Raw genomic sequence first — 16,427 nt, 5'->3', positions numbered from 1 at the left:
TGTAATCACAGTTGCTGGAACTGCACAAATCATGCTCGCCCTCAGCACAGATACTCAAATACATTGGACATTCCTATTGACAGAAACAGTTGAACCAATCCCGGGAGCCGATTTCCTCTGGCACTACAAACTACTACCGAGTTTTAATCGCACCTTCGTACTACTGTGGGAAGACCAGCAGCCGATCCATGGTGTGTTCACCGATTCACTTCCTGCTAGTCCTGTAACACATTTAGTCATGCTGCAACCACTCGACACAGCACTCAACCTGAAGGTACAAAGCAAAGCACTTTTCAACCAGCTATTTCTAAAGGCAGCCAAGTACTCGCTATTACATCAGGACAATAAGGTCACGTGCCTCAAAAACAAACAACTATAGAGACAAATCGTGGACACCACTGCATCACTACAAGCAGCTCAACAGCAGCTCAAGAACCTACGTCATCTCGACACCGATCGCTACTGAGATGCCACTACTACAGACACTTCTCAGGTCAGTGAACCATCATAGCCCCCACGAATGTGCTGCTGAGACGGTAACCGTGGCAGTGAATCATGTCACTGCCCACATCCTGTACTCACTCCATGCTCCCACGTTACACCACATACAATCTGCACCACGCAGGACAGTACAGTCCAACACACTACAACCACACGAGGTCCCCCAGTCTGTCACTGCCCCTGCTGTCTAGCTCTCCACAAACTTAAGGTGGCTAAATCTGTCGTGGACAACGTTTGGTGGGGTGGCATAGTCAGGGCATCAGACAGTGCTTCAGCTACCCCAATTTAACTTATTCCTAAAAAAAATGGTACTTGGTGCCTAAGCAGTGACTACCACTACTTCAACACCTGTAGAATCATTGACAGCTAGCCCATTCTGAGCTTGCACAGTTTTTCCCACGTCTCGGCTGGGGCAAAAATTTTCAGCGTCATTGACAGCAAAACAGCATACCGCAAGTTCTGTTGGCAGATGAAGACGTGCCAAAAACTGTGATAATCACGCCATTCAGTATCTTTGAGTGCCTGTACATGTGGTATGGACTAAAAAATGTGGCACAGACATGACGAAGATTTATTGATAGCAAATTGTTCAGTTTGATTTGTGGTGGCATAACATCTCTGACTTGGTGAAAGGATCATTGCTGCCCCATGAGGCAGTGGGAGTTAGTATCCTCTATATGCTCATAACACTTACAAGTTTCCCTCTATTATATTAACACTTACATGTGTTATATTTGTGTGCATACTAATAAAAGTGTGGAAATCATATTTCTATGCTGTGTCACTATTCTACTATCACAATTCCGGTACCCCATTTCCCACATTTTGTTACATTGCAATTTCTCCCTGCCCAAGACTCCCACTTTACTGCATTTGTACCATTAGATTCAATAATTATTATTAAAAAATAATGCTATTTCACATCATTAAGATTTCACCATGCGCTGTACTGCAGTGGATTTATAAATTTCAGTGCTTTTCTTACTAGCATAAATTATGATAATAATTTGTTTGAGACATGTATATTTCTCTTTTTCTGTTCTTATTTATTTTCAGTGCCTTCCCTTTGCGTATAATTCATGGCTAAGTAATTAATCACATGAACAGTGATTGTATGCTACAGTTGTTTGTTTACGAGTTGAGTGCCTCTATGTACCATCTTTGCCTTATCTATGACGTCATTGCACAAATCTGACCGGTGGAATCAGACACTAGAATTGACACACTTAAATTGCAGCGAGTGAAATGATGAGTAACAACATTTGTATTGTTACTTGTCAAAAATATTTTGGAAGTAACACTCATCTTACGAGACTTATTGCAAACCAGTGGCATTTGTGGTTGCTATATTTCTGCCACTAACGACTTCTGTTAGTTGTTACTCACATCGGACATTAACGAAAGTTGATACTAGTCTCTGCAATAATCAATATTGTGTTTGACATCAAAAATGACGTCAAATTTGCAGGAAGTGTTGTGAAAAGAGGGTTACTCCAATATGATTATCACTGAGAAAATAAAAGAAGTCAAAGAGAAAGAAAATGAAATTCTTGAAGAAGTTTACTGTCGGTCAGTATGCTATAAAATAGTTAGAACATATAGAAAACAAGTAGCGTGAATTTCAGATTGAAGATGGAAAATGAAACTGTTATATTAAATGTAAATGGCACCTCTATAGACTGTGTAACACAAAGTTTCTAGGAATGAGTATTGCTTCTTAGTTGAAGTGGTGTGAACACACAAAAAGATACTTAGAAACAGAATGTCATCAGCATGTTACATCCTTAGAGCCCTGCCATCAGTGTGTAATAGCCAGTGCAATTTAGTTACATGCTATTCATGTGCAGACTCATTTTTAACGATAGTTTTTTTTTTCTGGTAACAAATGCACAAAATATGAACACAGTTTTCAAATTATGGAAAATGGCTGTTAGAATAATAAGCAAAAATAGTATCCAAGCCCTTTTTAAAGACCTGTTCAAAACTCTGGGCATTTTAAATACACCATGTGAGTACATTTACCAATCAGTTATGTTGTTGTTGCTGTTGTTGTGGTGGTGGTCTTCAGTCCAAAGAATGGTTTGACTCAGCACTCCTTGCTACTTTATCCTGTGCAAGCCTCTTCATCTCTGAGTAACTACTGCAACTGACATCGCTCTGAATCTGCTTAGTTTATTCATCTCTTGGTCTCCCTCCACGATTTTTACTCTCCATGCTTCCCTCCAATACTAAACTGGTGATCCCATGATGCCTTAGAACATGTCCTACTAACTGATCCCTTCCTCTAGTCAAGTTGTGCCCCAAATTCCTTTTCTCCCCAATTCTATTCAGTACTACCTCATTAGTTATGAGATCTACCCATCTAATCTTCAGTGTTCTTCTGTAGCACCACATTTCAAAAGCTTCTATTCTCTTCTTGTCTAAACTGTTTATCATCCATGTTTCACTTCCATACATGGCTACACTCCATACAAATACTTTCAGAAACGACTTCCTAACACTTAAATCTATACTCGATGTTAACAAATTTCTCTTCTTCAGAAACGCTTTCCTTGCCATTGCCAGTCTGCATTTTATATTCTCTCTACTTCGACCATCATCAGTTATTTTGCTCCCCAAATAGCAAAACTCCTTTACTACTTTAAGTGTCTCATTTCCTAATCTAATTCCCTCAGAATCACCCGACTTAATTCGACTACATTCCATTATCCTCATTTTGCTTTTGTTGATGTTCATCTTATATCCTCCTTTCAAGACACTGTCCATTCCATTCAACTGCTCTTCCAAGTCCTTTGCTGTCTATGACAGAAGTACAGTGTCATCAGCAAACCTCAAGTTTTTTATTTCTTCTCCCTGGATTTTAATTCCTATTCCAATTTTTTCTTTTGTTTCCTTTACTGCTTGCTTAACACACAGATTGAATAAAATTGGGGGTAGGCTACAACCCTGTGTCACTCCCTACTTGACAAAACCCTGTCTCAACCCTTTCATGCCCCTTGACTCTTTATAACTGCCATCTCGTTTCTGTATGAATTGTAAATAGCCTTTTGCTCCCTTTATTTTATCCCTTCCACCTTCAGAATTTGAAAGAGAGTATTCCAGCCAACATTGCCAAAAGCTTTCACCAAGTCTACAATGCTATAATTGTAGCTTTACCGTTCCTTAACCTGTCTTCTGTGAGACGTTGTAGGGTCAGTATTTCCTTATTTGTTTCTGCATGTATATGGAATCCAAACTGATTTTCCATTTGTGTGAAAAGAATTTGTGTTAGTATTTTGCAACCATGATTTATTAAATTGATAGTTTGTTAATTATCAATCTGTATACTGAGCAAGCATAAAGGAAACAAAAGAAAAATTCGGAGTATGTATTAAAATCCAGGGAGAAGAAATAAAAACTTTGACGTTCGCCGATGACATTGTAATTCTGTCAGAGACAGCAAAGGACTTGGAAGAGCAGTTGAATGGAATGGACAGTGTCTTGAAAGGAGGATATAAGATGAACATCAACAAAAGCAAGATGAGGATAATGGAATGTAGTCGAATTAAGTCGGGTGATGCTGAGGGAATTAGATTAGGAAATGAGACACTTAAAGTAATAAAGGAGTTTTGCTATTTGGGGAGCAAAATAACTGATGATGGTCGAAGTAGAGAGAATATCAAATGTAGACTGGCAATGGCAAGGAAAGCGTTTCTGAAGAAGAGAAATTTGTTAACATCGAGTATAGATTTAAGTGTTAGGAAGTCGTTTCTGAAAGTATTTGTATGGAGTGTAGCCATGTATGGAAGTGAAACATGGACAATAAATAGTTTGGACAAGAAGAGAATAGAAGCTTTCGAAATGTGGTGCTACAGAAGAATGTTGAAGATTAGGTGGGTAGATCACGTAACTAATGAGGAGGTATTGAATAGGATTGGGGAGAAGAGAAGTTTGTGGCACAACTAAACTAGAAGAAGGGATCAATTGGTAGGACATGTCGTGAGGCATCAAGGGATCACAAATTTAGCATTGGAGGGCAGTGTGGAGTGTAAAAATCGTAGAGGGAGACCAAGAGATGAATACAATAAGCAGATTGAGAAGGATGTAGGTTGCAGTAGGTACTGGGAGATGAAGGAGCTTGCACAGGATAGAGTAGCATGGAGAGCTGCATCAAACCAGTCTCAGGACTGAAGACCACAACAACAACAACACATCTATCAGCACCTGCGCTTTCTTTGGAATTGGACTTATTATATTCTCCTTGAAGAATGACGATACTTCGCCTGTCTCGTACATCTTGTTCACCAGATGGAAGAGTTTTGTTTTGGGTGGCTCTCCCAAAGCTATCATAGTTCTAACAGAATGTTGTCTATTCCTGGGGCCTTGTTTCAACTTAGGTCTTTCAGCAATCTGTGGCATTCTTCATGCAGTATCCCGTCTCCCATCTCACCTTTATCTACATCTTTTTCATTTCCGTAATATTGCCCTGAAATACATCTCCATTGTATGGACCCTCTATATACTCCTTCCACCTTTCTGATTTCCCTTCTTCACTTAGGACTGGTTTTTCATCTGAGCTCTTGATATTCGTACATGTGATTCTTTTTTCTCTAAAGGTCTCTTTAATTTTCCTGTAGGCGGCATCTATCTTACCCCTAGTGATATATGCTACTACAGTATTACATTTGTCCTCTAGCCATTCCTGTGCAGACATTTTGCACTTCCTGTCGATCTCATTTTTGAGACATTTGTATTCCTTTTCACCTGCTTCATTTACTGCATTTTTATATTTTCTCCTTTCTGCAATTAAATAAAATATCTCTTGTTTTGCCCTGAAATACATCTCCATTGTATGGACCCTCTATATACTCCTTCAACCTTTCTGCTTTCCCTTCTTTGCTTAGGACTGGTTTTCCATCTGCGCTCTTGATATTCATACAAGTGGTTCTCTTTTCTCCAAAGGTCTCTTTAATTTTCCTGTTGGCAGTATCTATCTTAACCCTAGTGAGATAAGCCTCTACATCCTTACATTTGTCCTCTAGCCATTCCTGTGCAGACATTTTGCACTTCCTATTGATCTCATTTTTGAGACATTTGTTGTATTCCTTTTCACCTGCTTCATTTACTGCATTTTTATATTTTCTCCTTTCAGCAGTTAAATACAGTATCTCTTGTTTGGCCCAAGGATTTTTGCTAGGCCTCGTCTTTTTACCTACATGATCCTCTGCTGCCTTCACTATTTCATCTCTGAGATATACCCATTCTTCTTCTACTGTATTCCTTCCCCTGTTTTGTCAATTGTTCCCTAATTAATGCTCACTCTGAAACTTTCTACAACCTCTGGTTGTTTCATTTTATCTAGGTCCCATGTCCTTAAATTCCTACCTTTTTGCAGTCCTGAGTTTTAATCTACAATCCATAGTCAATCAACTGTGGTCAGAGTCCACGTCAACAATCAGTTGTAGACATCATAAATGACATTGATATTCACTGCATAAACAGCTTTGCCCATGACACTGGAACAGGAGTTAGAGTGAACTTATGTTTACTAAGAAAGAATAATTATAAAACTCAAAACATCATTTTCTATCAAGAAATAAAACTGTATAATTAGTTGCCTAAGGAGATTACAGAGATTAGTAAAACAAACTTACTTCAAAGGCAGTTAAAAATACCTGTTAAGCAATACATTATAAACATTGGAGGATTACTTAGGTAACACAGAGTAGGGATTTGGTAAAAAATGTAACACATGTAAATAATAATAATAATAATAATAATAATAATAATAATAAATCCCGTGGAGGCCCGGGAAAAGAATAGGCCTCCGGTATGTTCTGCCAGTCGTAAAAGGCGACGAAAAGAACAAACCACTAATAGGGCTAACCCCCCTTTTAGTGTGATTACTTGGTTCAGGACAGAACTAAAGAAGCCTCGGACAAGCGCCGTCATGGTCGGGGACGGCGCTTGAACCCTATGCCCGCCCACAATGGTAATGACACTGCTAGCCAACTGGAAAATGATTTAAATCCAAATAGAGGTGTTTTGCAGGATATGCTTCCTGCAACCACCCTAGAAGGAAAACAAAGACAGAGGATGAGATGGTCAGATGAAGTTAATCGACACCTCATGTTCTGTTATTACCAAGCAACAAACCTAGGAACCAACACAACTGGATACAGATCACAAGTATACACAACATTTATTACCAGATACCCAGAATTAAAATTTTTAACAGAACAACGTCTAGCTGATCAGATTCGTGTAATAATAAAAAATAACAGGATACCCCAGTCAGAATTAGAAAACATCAAACAACAAGTACAACAAATACTGGAACAAAATAATGTGCAATTAGAAGAAGAAGAAAATACAGTAATGGACTCAAACATCCCAGAGCAAACAAACAAAGAACAACACGCGTCAATTAAACAATCAGAGGAAAATGAAATTTTAAGACAGCCACAAGCACAAATAGAACACGAAGTGACACACATGTTAGATATAGAAGAAAAATTTCAGTTGACATATATAGAATACAAAGACACAAATACAGACATTAGACCATTCTTGCATAGACCACCAAATAGCCCACAAGTCGAAACAACAATAAAAACTATCAACACAATCATACACAACAAAATAAATGAATACACAACTATGGAAGAGTTACAACTACTGGTTTATGTAGGAGCACTCACTACACTAAATATACACACTAGGCAGATATCAGAACCAACCAACACACAGAAGAAACCCACAAAACCAGCATGGCAACACAGGCTACAGATCAGAATAGAAAAACTGAGAAAAGACATCGGACAGTTAACACAATTTATAAGAAATGAAATATCAGACAAAAAACGAAAAAGGTTAGGTAAAATCTCACAACAAGAAGCAATAGAGCAATTAGATGAAAAGAAGCAAAAATTACAAGCTTTGGCGAAACGACTTAGAAGATACAAAAAAAGTGAAAATAGAAGGAAACAAAACCAAACATTCAACACAAACCAAAAGAAATTTTACCAAACAATAGATAACACACACATAAAAATAGACAATCCACCAAACATAAGAGACATGGAACACTTCTGGAGCAGCATATGGTCAAACCCGGTACAACATAACAGGCATGCACGGTGGATACAAGCAGAAACAGATACATACAAGATGATACCACAAATGCCTGAAGTGATAATTTTGCAACATGAAGTCACCCGAGCAATTAATTCTACGCACAATTGGAAAGCCCCTGGAAATGATAAAATAGCAAATTTCTGGCTAAAGAAGTTCACCTCAACACATTCACATCTAACTAAATTATTTAACAGTTACATTGCAGACCCATACATATTCCCTGATACACTTACACATGGAATAACTTATCTGAAACCTAAAGATCAAGCAGACACAGCAAACCCAGCTAAATATCGCCCCATAACATGCCTACCAACAATCTACAAAATATTAACTTCAGTCATTACACAGAAATTAATGACACATACAACACAGAACAAAATTATAAATGAAGAACAAAAAGGCTGCTGCAAAGGAGCGCGAGGATGTAAAGAGCAACTGATAATAGATGCAGAGGTGACATATCAAGCTAAAACTAAACAAAGGTCTCTACACTACGCATACATTGATTACCAAAAAGCTTTTGATAGTGTACCCCACTCATGGTTACTACAAATATTGGAAATATACAAAGTAGATCCTAAATTGATACAGTTCCTAAACATAGTAATGAAAAACTGGAAAACCACACTTAATATCCAAACAAATTCAGATAATATCACATCACAGCCAATACAGATTAAGCGTGGAATATACCAAGGAGACTCATTAAGTCCTTTCTGGTTCTGCCTTGCTCTGAACCCACTATCCAACATGCTAAATAATACAAATTATGGATACAATATTACTGGAACATACCCACACAAAATCACACATTTGCTATACATGGATGATCTAAAACTACTGGCAGCAACAAATCAACAACTCAACCAATTACTAAAGATAACAGAAGTATTCAGCAATGATATAAGTATGGCGTTTGGAACAGACAAATGTAAGAAAAATAGCATAGTCAAGGGAAAACACACTAAACAAGAAGATTACATATTGGATAACCACAGCGACTGCATAGAAGCGATGGAAAAAACGGATGCCTATAAATATCTAGGATACAGACAAAAAATAGGAATAGATAATACAAATATTAAAGAAGAACTAAAAGAAAAATATAGACAAAGACTAACAAAAATACTGAAAACAGAATTGACAGCAAGAAACAAGACCAAAGCTATAAATACTTATGCCATACCAATATTGACCTACTCATTTGGAGTAGTGAAATGGAGTAACACAGACCTAGAAGCACTCAATACACTTACACGATCACAATGCCATAAATATAGAATACATCACATACATTCAGCAACAGAAAGATTCACATTAAGCAGAAAGGAAGGAGGAAGGGGATTTATCGATATAAAAAACCTACATTATGGACAGGTAGACAATTTAAGAAAATTCTTTATAGAACGAGCAGAAACTAGCAAAATACACAAAGCAATCACTCATATAAATACATCGGCTACACCACTACAATTTCATAACCACCTCAACAACCCGTTAGACCACATAACATCAACAGATATGAAGAAAGTAAATTGGAAAAAGAAAACACTTCATGGCAAGCACCCGTATCATCTAACACAGCCACACATCGATCAAGACGCATCCAACACATGGCTAAGAAAAGGCAATATATACAGTGAGACAGAAGGATTCATGATTGCAATACAGGATCAAACAATAAACACCAGGTATTACAGCAAGCATATTATTAAAGATCCCAATGCCACAACAGATAAATGCAGACTTTGTAAACAACAAATAGAAACAGTAGATCACATCACAAGCGGATGTACAATACTAGCAAATACAGAATACCCCAGAAGACATGACAATGTCGCAAAAATAATACATCAACAGCTTGCCTTACAACATAAACTTTTAAAACAACAAGTTCCTACATACAAGTATGCACCACAAAATGTACTGGAGAATGATGAATACAAATTATACTGGAACAGAACCATTATAACAGATAAAACAACGCCACATAACAAACCTGACATCATACTCACCAATAAAAAGAAGAAATTAACACAACTAATCGAAATATCCATACCCAATACAACAAATATACAAAAGAAAACAGGAGAAAAAATTGAAAAATACATCCAACTGGCTGAGGAAGTCAAAGACATGTGGCATCAGGATAAAGTTGACATCATACCAATTATACTATCAACTACAGGAGTCATACCACACAATATCCACCAGTACATCAATGCAATAGAGCTACATCCAAACGTATATATACAACTACAGAAATCAGTAATTATTGATACATGTTCAAGTACCCGAAAGTTCCTAAATGCAATATAACACATACCATACAGTTAAAAGGAAGTGACGCCTGATCAAGGTCCGCGTCATTTTTCATTTTTAACCAGACTTAACGTCTGAGAAAGTAAAGAATAATAATAATAATAACAATAAATATCTAGGATACAGACAAAAAATAGGAATAGATAATACAAATATTAAAGAAGAACTAAAAGAAAAATATAGACAAAGACTAACAAAAATACTGAAAACAGAATTGACAGCAAGAAACAAGACAAAAGCTATAAATACCTATGCTATACCAATATTGACCTACTCATTTGGAGTAGTGAAATGGAGTAACACAGACCTAGAAGCACTCAATACACTTACACGATCACAATGCCACAAATATAGAATACATCACATACATTCAGCAACAGAAAGATTCACATTAAGCAGAAAGGAAGGAGGAAGGGGATTTATCGACATAAAAAACCTACATTATGGACAGGTAGACAATTTAAGAAAATTCTTTATAGAACGAGCAGAAATCAGCAAAATACACAAAGCAATCACTCATATAAATACATCTGCTACACCACTGCAATTTCATAACCACTTCTACAACCCTTTAGATCACATAACATCAACAGATACGAAGAAAGTAAATTGGAAAAAGGAAACACTACATGGCAAGCACCCGTATCATCTAACACAGCCACACATCGATCAAGACGCATCCAACACATGGCTAAGAAAAGGCAATATATACAGTGAGATGGAAGGATTCATGATTGCAATACAGGATCAAACAATAAACACCAGGTATTACAGCAAGCATATTATTAAAGATCCCAATACCACAACAGATAAATGCAGACTTTGCAAACAACAAATAGAAACAGTAGATCACATCACAAGCGGATGTACAATACTAGCAAATACAGAATACCCCAGAAGACATGACAATGTTGCAAAAAATAATTCATCAACAGCTTGCCTTACAACATAAACTTATAAAACAACACGTTCCTACATACAAGTATGCACCACAAAATGTACAGGAGAATGATGAATACAAATTATACTGGAACAGAACCATTATAACAGATAAAACAACGCCACATAACAAACCTGACATCATACTCACCAATAATAAGAAGAAATTAACACAACTAATCGAAATATCCATACCCAATACAACAAATATACAAAAGAAAACAGGAGAAAAAATTGAAAAATACATCCAACTGGCTGAGGAAGTCAAGGACATGTGGCATCAGGATAAAGTTGACATTATACCAATTATACTATCAACTACAGGAGTCATACCACACAATATCCACCAGTACATCAACGCAATACAGCTACATCCAAACATATATATACAACTACAGAAATCCGTAATTATTGATACATGTTCAATTACCCGAAAGTTCCTAAACGCAATGTAACATATACCGTACAGTTAAAAGGAAGTGACGCTTGATCAAGGTCTGCGTCACTTTCATTTCGAACCAGACCTAAGGTCTGAGAAAGGAAAGAAATAACAATAGTAAAACATATATTATTTCACATAACATTTCCACACTATGTTTTTTCTCCTTTTTTATGCTAAATATTACTGCCAACTCTATGCAGTGTATATAATACTGACACCTTACCTCTTTCTGAGCTCAACATCTCACTTGTTATAGAGGGATGCTGACTAAGTTTTTCAGGCTAACAAATTAAAAGTTGTGGAAGACAAAATGGAAACCAGGTATCATCACAATGGTCCTAACATCATGTGATAGGGTGTGTTGTATTGTTTATAAAACAATTTGCTGTGTCTGGAATTTAGAAATGAATGAGCAATGTATCATTTTACCTTATTAAATGACGTCTTTATAAAATGGTATTGTACATTAGGTATAAAAACTGAATGAGGTAGCACTGCCTTAAACAGACTAGCTTTATGTTCGGGAGGGTGGTGGCTCCAATCTTCATCTGAACATCTTGATTTAGGTTTTATGTGGTTTCCTTAAATTACTTCAGGGATGGCTTATATTAGAAGACCGTGGCTGGTTACCTGTCCCATCTATGTCAAGCTAGGCCTGTAAGTATGTAAATGGGTGTATATATGAATAATGTTGTTTTCATATTTCTGAAACAGCAATCCTGTGATGTTTCCAATATCCTTGTAAAAGTGATCTATGGATGAATAACGCTGCTGCTGCTACTACACATTCAGATGGGTAGCTTGAAGTAACACATTGAGCATTCATTGGGATATTTGGAAAATTTGAGCACATGGCCAGTACACACAGTTGCCAGGAATAATTAGAATCCAAAACTCCAGTTGTAATATGGCTAGGATAAAAATGTAACTGGTCATGAATTTCACAGTCCTGCTGACACTTGATTCATAAGTAAACAGTGATCTTATCCAGTCAACCATGGATCACAAAGTGCATGAGTTTGATTTCTTGTATCCCAGAGAAGTGGCAGAGATAACTGTCTCTTGTCTCCCTATGGCATGCAAGGGGACTAATTCATGAGACTTCATGGCATTTTGAAACAGTGACATATATGTTGTTTCTTATAGTTACTCACATTGGAGATTTTGCTAGAAGCTTTGATTCACTTGTAACAACCTTCATTCTTCACTGCCGCCTTCTGTTTCCATTCATTCTGTGTGTCTGCCCTCTGAATATTTGCTTTTTATCTTCTTCCTGCTCAGTCTCCATGCTCTCCCCTACTTCCACCTGTTTACTAACCTCATCCCGCACTACCCATTTTCATACTCTTTCTCACCTGAACTCCTCTTCACACACTTTGTTACTTACCTGTATCCCCTATCTTACTTCCCTACTTTACTGCTTTCCTCTCTGCTCTTTCACTTACTAGCATTGAAGCATAAGCTAGCCTCTCCTTTTGTGCTCATCCCACCCACTCTCTCTTCTCTATAATTGAGTTGATCATATTTTGCTTATATATATTTTATTCTATGCTGTTTAGTTTATGATACAATTCTGTTTTCTGCCACTTTTGATATTGAATTAGTCTAACTTTTGCCTATTTATAACATTTGATCTAACCAACACATAGATTAGATTACTTCATCCTCACTTTCCATCCTCCATGTATTGGCTAAACAGCCCTAAGCTATCGAAAGACAAATAAAAAAATAAAAATTCGTCCATGTATCCCGTTAACCCCCTTGATGTGTCTTCCTATCTTCCCTAATGTCTTCCTCTGCTCTTGGTGTGCTTATGTTGTATATTTCTATCAACTTAAGTGTTAGCTGTGTTTCATGAAGGTGGGTACCAACCGGCTTTTTTTCATTTATATGAAGTTAAGATTCTTGTGTTTCATTTTCACTGATTAAAATGAATACAATAAAGTTGTGTGTTGAAACACAATCTTTTACCCTCAGCGGTACGTGCCTTTTGCTGCTGTCGCTGCAGCAAATTGTGTTAACATTCCTCTAATGCGGCAGAATGAACTGATTCATGGTATAGATGTCTATGATGAAAATGGGAACAAAATTGCCAAGTCAAAGGTAAGCCTCACCAGCTGATGTAGTATAATTTGTGAATTTTAAATAATTAATATAATATCTATATATAATAGTTTTTAGATATTTCTGCAGAAAGAAAAGCCCTTTTCTTCTAGTGAGCTGTATATTGATGAAGTTAAAAAATGTGTTTAAATCAAGTTCTCATACTTCTAAGTAGAAAACTGTTAATGTGAATTTGTTTTTGTACTTATTTGTTCATAATTTTATTATCATCACCCTTCTTCCTCAGATTTTATCTATCACTTGAGTATTTTCTACATCTACATCTGCACCCCAGAAGACACGTTATAGAGTGGTAAAAAAATCGTTCAGATCCCACGATTGTTTCCCCATTTTCCTGTTCCGTACATTGAGCCTACATATGAGCTTGAGTTCACCATTTCAATTATTTTGCAGCATATATATGGGAGAAAGTGGCAAAAAGGGACAGTGAAATGAAAATGAGGCAGAACATGTAACTAGCTTAGCACAGATGTTGGTACTGTAGATAGGAGTTGTGTATAGAAGTGGCCTCTATTGGAAATCTGGAAGGAACAGTGCAAACTTTCACTGCTGTGCCATTTGTTTGTTAGACATGCTTGATGTGAGGTCAACAAGTTGTGCATGCATCCAGTTTCACTATGGAGGCCAGGAAAGAGGATCAGCTAAGTATAGTGTGATTTTTTACTGCAGAAGGATTGTTGGGAAGTGAAATTTGTGCCCAAATGCCTGCTGTGTATGGTAAACACATATGTCACATGCACATGATGCTGCCATCAGAAATGACCAATGGCAGATAGTGGAAGACATTTGGACTGTGTTGAGCATTATTCATGGTACCACTCATGTCATCATGACAGAGCATCTGAAGGCCTGGAAAATCTGTGTGCAGTGGGTTTCCCACAGCCTGACGGAGGAGCAGAAGTCGAAGAGAATGTCTGCATAATGGTATCACGATATTAAGAATATTATGTCCTGTCTTGTATTGTTGTGGGAGATCGAACATGGTGTCATAATTTTGAGCCTTAGAGAAAGCATCAGAGCCAACATTGGAACCACATGGATTCACCCCAACGAAAAATATCCAAAGCCTTGCACACCAGCTCTAGTAAAGTCACAATGAGCTTTTTCTTTGACTGCAATAGCCCACTGCTCATTGACTTTTTGGAAAATGGCACCACAATTAATGCACAGCAGTACATGGACATTTTGCAGAAATTGATGTGTGCTATCAAGTTCAGAAGCCCAGGCATGCTGATGTACAGCATCATTCTGTTGTAGGATACTGCCTGCCCACATATTGCCAAAGTCATTTTGGCTATGCTGCATAAGTTTCACTCAGAAGCCTTTATACCTCCTCCTTGCAGTCCTGGTCCCTTCCCATGCAATGTCCGTATTTTTAAACCCCTCAAGAAAGATATTCGGGTGCGTCGATTTGATACGGATGAAGAAGTGCTTGTGTGGGTACAATCATGGTTCCTTGGGCAACCACAAACAATTTTCCATGAGGTGATGGTTGTATTGTCTCACAGTGGGATAAATTTATAACAGCAGGGTTGTCACAAGTTGGGGAAATCAGGGAATTTCAAATGTGTCAGGGAAATCAGTCAGGGAAATCAGTCAGGGAAATTTGAGAAAAACATAGGATAAATCTCATTTTTGTCTCAGTAGATGAAATGGTTTGTTTACCGAGATGTCGTGCATCATTGCAGGCTGGACGCAGCTGAATATGAATGCCATTTCCCTACTCCTTCATTCTTACTGCTTCTCCCTTTCCTACCGTTCCCCTCAGCTCGCAGTCAGTGCTGCCACCACATTTTTTCGCTAGCCTAGCAGCTGTTGATGAGAGGCAGGGAGGCGTAAGGAGTGGTTTGTTTGGATCTGATTCTCAGAGACTGTTGACACAGTGGCTGGTGAGAGTGGTCGTATCTGCATGAGTTGTGTCTGAGTGATTTTCTGAATGTGTGTATGCTCTCATTTCCTGACAAAGGCAATGGCCGAAAATTTAGTTGTGCGAGTGTGATTGTCTTTTCTATGTGCCTGTCTGTGGCTCAGCTATCATCTTTACAGTGAGTTGCTACCTATGCTCATTAGTATTGATTCTCAGAGTATTTGTGCAAGCTATCTGTTGCATGGATTGATCACCACAGTCTCATTCCATCAACACGGTGTCTGTGACACACGGATAGCTGGCCACACGAGTGGACTTTCACGACAGGCCAAAACCACAGGCCATTTCTTCGGGTATCTCTAGCAGATCAGGCCAACGTTTCCCACTAATGTGCAAGTCCTGCCCACTGGATCTAGTCTCACTGAACTGCCTGCAGGTTGGATCTTTTCGTGTGTGGCATAATGCGGTGGATTTTTGTGGTTTCTCCGAGGACCCAGGACTGTGGTGCTCCTCGGCAGGCCAGAGGCCTCGGGTGAAGGATTTCAGGAATTGGTACTGTGTCACCACAAGTACACAAGTACAGGGTGGCATTTTATAGACATTTTATTTACTCTGGTACATTTTTGCACCTCGAAAATAATTTAAATAGACAGTATTAACAATAAGAAAAAAATAGTGGCAGTTATTGGTGGTTTGTACACTATGTACTTGTACACTTCTTGAAAAAAAAAAATCAACCATCCCTGTAAAAATAATAGACATAACAAAGTGACTAGTAACTGACAGTAATGAAAATAATAGAACCAACATTTTATTGTTGGTCACCTGTAGTGTTGGTTTGCACAACTCTTCCCTGCCTTACCTACTTCTGTCAAGAGGCCCACTTTTTTCTGGGGATAGTTCGGAAATCAGGTATTTTAAAACTGTCTTGCAACTCCAAGGAATTATGTATTTTTGTCACCAAATGTTTTTTGTTTTACCAAAGTAAAATAACAACAGTGGTCTTGATGAAATACATTTACCATTTGGCTTGCTTTCTCCATCTAAAAACAGTACATTACAAAAGATGTTGATGTTAGTACTTAAGATATTTGTTCATACAGGGGAGAAATA

The 16,427-nt window shown here is 37.7% G+C and overlaps 1 protein-coding gene across 4 annotated transcripts in view; it reads left to right on the top strand.

Annotated features, from left to right (window-relative positions):
• Positions 1–16,427, top strand: part of LOC126260151 (sideroflexin-2) — a 178,645-nt gene that overhangs the window by 63,857 nt on the left and 98,361 nt on the right. For all 4 annotated transcript variants that reach the window (XM_049957410.1, XM_049957406.1, XM_049957409.1 and 1 more), the window contains exon 5: positions 13,301–13,426. In XM_049957410.1, the coding sequence (XP_049813367.1) occupies positions 13,301–13,426 (126 nt within the window). The remainder of the gene's footprint in view (positions 1–13,300; positions 13,427–16,427) is intronic.

The sequence above is a fragment of the Schistocerca nitens genome, chromosome 5 (assembly GCF_023898315.1).
Source record: "Schistocerca nitens isolate TAMUIC-IGC-003100 chromosome 5, iqSchNite1.1, whole genome shotgun sequence".
Taxonomy (NCBI): domain Eukaryota; kingdom Metazoa; phylum Arthropoda; class Insecta; order Orthoptera; family Acrididae; genus Schistocerca; species Schistocerca nitens.
The sequence above is the reverse complement of the archived record's forward strand: the minus strand, read 5'-3'. Positions and strand labels throughout refer to the sequence as shown.